General features: G+C 35.5%; 1 protein-coding gene across 1 annotated transcript; it reads right to left on the bottom strand.

The window, feature by feature from the left end:
• Positions 1-161: 161 nt before the first annotated feature.
• On the bottom strand, positions 162-5,045 carry LOC8259274 (50S ribosomal protein L1, chloroplastic). The gene is made up of 7 exons (XM_002517725.4): positions 4,550-5,045; positions 3,849-4,028; positions 3,702-3,756; positions 1,831-1,958; positions 1,221-1,304; positions 691-816; positions 162-576 (listed from the first exon to the last, which is right to left on the bottom strand). Exons 1-7 carry the CDS (start codon positions 4,919-4,921, stop codon positions 439-441), a joined length of 1,083 nt encoding a protein of 360 aa, XP_002517771.1. The 5' UTR covers positions 4,922-5,045; the 3' UTR covers positions 162-438.
• Between the last annotated feature and the right edge of the window lie 286 nt (positions 5,046-5,331).

Here is a 5,331-nt window from a genome sequence, read left to right as displayed (position 1 = left end):
TTATTCATTTCTAGAATGTATTTTTACGTTATCCAATGGATGCAGAGGTAAATTGCGTCTGCATATACAACAATAAAAACAGTGACTTCACAATATCAACAGCCAACATATCAGGATCCCGCCAAGAAACCTGAATTTATCAGGTTTCACAAGAGTGCCAGTTGAAATTGAAAATCCTCATTGAGAAGTGCAAATAAAATTGAAAATATGGTCCGGGAGCAATTCCTAGTGATCAAAGTAACTAAAATTGATAATATCGATCGCATACAAGATTTTGGGTCACCAGCAAGGATTACTCAGAATATCCATGATGACTAACCAAAATTAACAATCAAAGTTGCCTCTATTCTTCCTAACTTTTACCTAACATTTTTACTGAACACTGGCAAGTCCTGAAGAAGATGCTTAGCCGAAATCATTTACAGGTGTTAGCTTTATTTAAACATTTGATGGAAGCTTGTACTCCAGCATCTCCCTTATATTTAACCGAATTGAAGGCCCCATTGACGAGCATATGTGTGCACTCTTCCAATACACGCCTTTCGCACCTGATGGCTTGTTTGTTTCTATTGATTTCTGGGAGAAGATGAATTTGTTAGTGCACCTGAAGAAACACTCCAGATACCAATAAAACCCAAAAAATCGAGTGGAAAAACACATAAAAAGTAGTAGGTAGGTTTTAGGACATACTATTGCAGCATGTAAGTTTACAAGCAGGTCGTCTTCTGAGAAATCTGCCTTTCCAAAAGGTATGTGAACAATCCCAGTTTTATCTGCTCTATATTCAACTTTTCCCTTCTTGAACTCTGCTATCGCCTGCAACACATTAAAGGAAACCATGTTGTAACAGTGAATCAAAATGTTAAACACAAGCAAAAGCCTTGTCATTTTTCCTGGATTTCACATTGCCCTCATCTGACTCATCTCTGACCACAAAGAATCAGTGCAGAAGACGGGCAAACACACTTCTCTCTCTTTCAGGCATTTGCAATTGCTAGCTAATATAGAATTATAAGAGTGAACTCCTGTTCTCCTCTCCGACTCTGTTTTTCCTTTTACATCCTACTAATGCAAAGAAAGCATTCATAATATTTTTCTGTTGATTAAGATATGTAAATGACGGTTTTTGGTTGAAAAGCTATTTCTAGCTGATAGTCAAAGCAATATGCAAAATCATGGGCGAAACAGAAGGCAAAAATAAAAGCAAAGGCACATTATACCTGAGGGATATTCGTTGCAACAGTACCAGCTTTTGGATTTGGCATGAGTCCACGTGGTCCCAAAATCTTACCTAGGCTGGCAACCTGATAGAAGCAGCAAAGAAACATATAACGTTTGTCTGCAATCAGGAAGATAATTTCTTCATTTCAACTTACATCGAAAGGCAGCCATTTCTAAATGAACTAATGAAAAGATGAATAAATTGGCTGATCTAACTGCAGTCAATACAATCAAACATACAAGTCTCTATTTACCAGATCATCATTTGTGAAATCCAACAAGAAGGATAACAAAAAAGATTTAGCCAAATTGGATTAACTAATGTGCCTTGCAACTTCAAAGCAGGTTACTAAAGAAGCTGAAAATTTAGATCACTTAGCAGAAAAAGGTAATGTGCTTAACCAACTGATGTGCTGTACACCCAAACTTATATTAAAATTAGAGTCTTTTAACATTGTTTCATAGGAAAGAATGTTTTAAAAAAAGCATGATATAATACAAAATTGAGGCGAGTCTCATAGTCACAATTTAAAACAACTATCATAATTGAATCTCATTGACCTTAGAATAGTTTGCAATTACACTACAACTAGACAAGCAGAGCAATACCTTAGGCATCATATCTGGAGATGCAATTAATTTGTCGAAGTCCATGAATCCTCCTTTTATTTGTTCTATCAAGTCCTCCCCACCAACCATATCTGCTCCTGCATTTTTTGCTTCATCGAATTTTTCACCTGCAAATGTTTTAATGTTATGAAGAATGCAATGCATAAGCAAGAACAGTTTGTAGGGCCAAGTTGAAAGAATATAACAGTTTCGAGTATTAAAGTAGAACTTTAAGTTGAGAGACATTTGGAAAATTGCATAAACAAGATGAGGCATACTCGAGAATTCCAAGAAAACAAGAGTCAATAAAACATAACCCTGATCCAATAAAATGTTAGCAGGTGGGTCATATGTAAGTCCTCAAAGAATGAACATGACAAGTCCAGGACATCAACTTCTTTTATCACAGGGACCAAATAATATGCATGAAGTGTATTCTACCCAATCTCACACAAAATTACATCCCCCTGTAGTCATCCTCTCAAATCTCTTTTCTGCGTCAGGCTCCAATAATTTAAATATGAATTCTTGTTCAACGACGGATAGAAGACTCTGAAGTTAATACAACTGGAGGAAGCAGACTGACCAAGCATCTAAAACCTGTTGAATAACAACAAAGGAATCTGTTGGTTTCGAATGGTGTTTCTCAGCCACTAATAGCTGCACTTCAGAATAAGGTGTGCCAATATTAATATCTAACCTAGAACACAATAATAAACAATGAGAATTTACATTCTGAGCTACTTTCCTAAGTATTAATTGGTGGCTTTTTTAAGGTTGCCTCTTTGTTAAGACAAGAATATAATAAAGCCTTCAAGTATTCAGAAAACTGTTTTGACTGAACAACATTTGTGCTTGGGAACAAACCATTCAAAAGCCAACAATCATGTAATGGATCCAACAAAAATCTCATCAGTCCCAGTAAACTTCAAATTGACTCTTCCACCTAATGCTTCAACTCCTTGGTTTAAGCACAAATATAGACCTCCTAATTTCACTTGATCAGTTAGAAAGAAAATCACCAAGAAGCACCCAGAAAAACATCTTCTTCTGACATGCTCATTTTAGTAAATTACATAAACCCAAAGTTTCCTAAGTCATTCTGGAAGAAAGACATAAGCAAACTTCCCAAGAGATAATTGACAGCAATACATCACCAAAAGACTCAACTCAGCTGAATAAAACCTCAATAGGAGAAATACCAAGCACAAAACAATAACGGATATGCAGTGCATGATATGCACATCTGAAGGCATTCCTAAATTATATTTCCAATGTATTAAGATTCCTACCTTTCCATTGCTACACAACTGCATATCCCCCAACTCTTTTCCTAAGGCTTCCAGGGAAAGGAAAAAGGGAATGCAGAAGAAATCCAACTGTTCTTTCATCTTTCCAACAAAACCACTTTTGAATATGTTAGAGATAATAACCTATTATTAGGCCCACAGCTGCAAGCTTAGTTTCGAGGATCAGTGGTTCTTTCTTCTGCCTAAAATCCACTCAATTAAGCAGCTTGGCGTCTTTCAATCAGAGGCTGAACATTTATTAAGATAAGTTGTATTCAACAACTTCTCTGGCTCTTTTGATAGAGCATTCAAAGCAAGAAGCACACCAGTGGATTGGTGATATCCCCAGTGAGGTCTATACTACTATGTCTATACTTAGTATCTTCAGAGGCAATAATTCAAATGTCTTTGCAGATGCTACATAATAACTGGTTATTTTCTGTCAGCAATTCTCCATTTGAAAACCATGTATTTTCAATGACAAAAATAGGCAAAAACTTTGAAATAAACAAAAAGCACAGATACTCAGTGGAATGCCAAATCTAAATCTGGTTTAAGTCAGCAAACAGAGAGCATAACTACCTTGTGTAAGCACTGCCACTTTAACAGTTTGTCCAGTTCCCTTGGGCAAATTTACCTATGCATTAAATATAACAAAATTAACTATCATTACGACAAATGATTAAGAGTGAATGCAGTTTCAAATAACCAATTCAAGTAAGAACTCACAGTTGCTCGGAGCTGTTGGTCATTGTATTTGGGATCAATGTTAAGACGAAAATGAGCTTCAGCTGTTTCAACAAACTTTGAAGTTGCCATTTGCTTTAGTAAAGATATTGCTGTCTGTAAGTCATATTCTTGCTTGTTTTCCCTCAACTTTTGAATTTCCAAGAATCTCTTGGACCTTGCCTACCATTTTCAACAAAAAGGGTACAAAATTGAATGCTTGAAACTGTGTGATAATCTTCAAAAACGGAAAAGGGGAAATGGAGAAGACAGTTTGTGTTTGACTATTATAACTGAAACTGATCAACAAACATTTTCCCGCATCCTCCACCTCTCACTAAAAGAAATGAAACCTTAGACTAGACCTACTCCAATAAATAGTTTCTTACACCAAAATTCCAAAAGGAAGACTTCAAACTTAAAACCAAGTGAAATCAACGAAGCACAAAAGACAATGGCATCAATAGAAGCATCATTTCTAAGGCACTAATATTAAATATCCTTCTAATTTGATATCAAATCCCTCATCAAATAATCATTCTAAACACAGAAATGACCAATAAAAGGATTCCCAAACAAAACAATCGAAACACATAAATGACCAATAAAAGAATTCTCAAACAAAACAATCAAAACCCACAATTCAGAAAACTCTAAAAATAAAAACTTCACAAAAACAGTAACCAGAACATCAAAAATCATACTCTGTCTCTCTTCAAGGGCAATGCAGCCTTCCCTTTCTTAGGCTTAGAGGGAGCAGCAACTGTAGCAGTAGCCACATCACCGCCCTCTTCTCTCTCCTCAACATCATCAGCTACTTCTGCCTCTGCAGCCAAAGCAGCAGCCACAACAACACCGCCACCGCCTCCACAAGTTCCAATCTTTGCATCTTTTTGTGTATAAAAATTGAAACTTTTGCTTGATTTTCTATCTCCATTAGAACCCAAAGCTAATGGATTTAAAAAGAAAGTTTTTGGTTTGAAAGAGAGGAGTGATGGGGTTAGGTCCTGCGGGTGTACTGTGGATGCGCCGTATGTTAGCATGAGAGAAGATGGTGATGAAGTACATGTTGCCATTGTTGGTTGCTTCTGGTTTTGGGTTTGTCTCAGTAGAAGCTGAAACGCTATCTATATCTATTTATCCATATAAATTCTGGTTTTGGAGATAAGAGGTTGTTATGGTGTAGTGAAGTTTGTGGATAGTAGACCGTTTCTCTGGTATACAAAAGAATTTTTTAATTATTTTACTATTATTAATGTTATTAATATTTTTGTTGAAAGTGAATTCATAATATTATCATATTTTGTTATTCGTTAGATCTAGGGTTGAGTATGGGATTTGGAAATTTCGGACTGTTCCAGAAACTGAATAAAGAATACTAAGAACTGTATTATTTGACTTTCTTCAAACTAAATTGTACCAAAATTTTCTTTTTATAATTATAAATTTCATTAATTATTTATATTAAAAATTGTATTCAATTGAT

This window comes from Ricinus communis, chromosome 6 (assembly GCF_019578655.1).
Source record: "Ricinus communis isolate WT05 ecotype wild-type chromosome 6, ASM1957865v1, whole genome shotgun sequence".
Taxonomy (NCBI): domain Eukaryota; kingdom Viridiplantae; phylum Streptophyta; class Magnoliopsida; order Malpighiales; family Euphorbiaceae; genus Ricinus; species Ricinus communis.
The sequence above is the reverse complement of the archived record's forward strand: the minus strand, read 5'-3'. Positions and strand labels throughout refer to the sequence as shown.

What these genes read in the sequence shown, in the direction of transcription:
- LOC8259274 (XM_002517725.4), bottom strand. Translation starts at nt 4,921, where the DNA reads ATGGCAACATGTACTTCATCACCATCTTCTCTCATGCTAACATACGGC. An exon ending in TTGCAACGAATATCCCTCAG is followed by an intron (nt 817 to 1,220) that starts GTATAATGTGCC and finishes AATGTGTTGCAG; the next exon opens with GCGATAGCAGAGTTCAAGAA. An exon ending in TAAACTTACATGCTGCAATA is followed by an intron (nt 577 to 690) that starts GTATGTCCTAAA and finishes ATCTTCTCCCAG; the next exon opens with AAATCAATAGAAACAAACAA.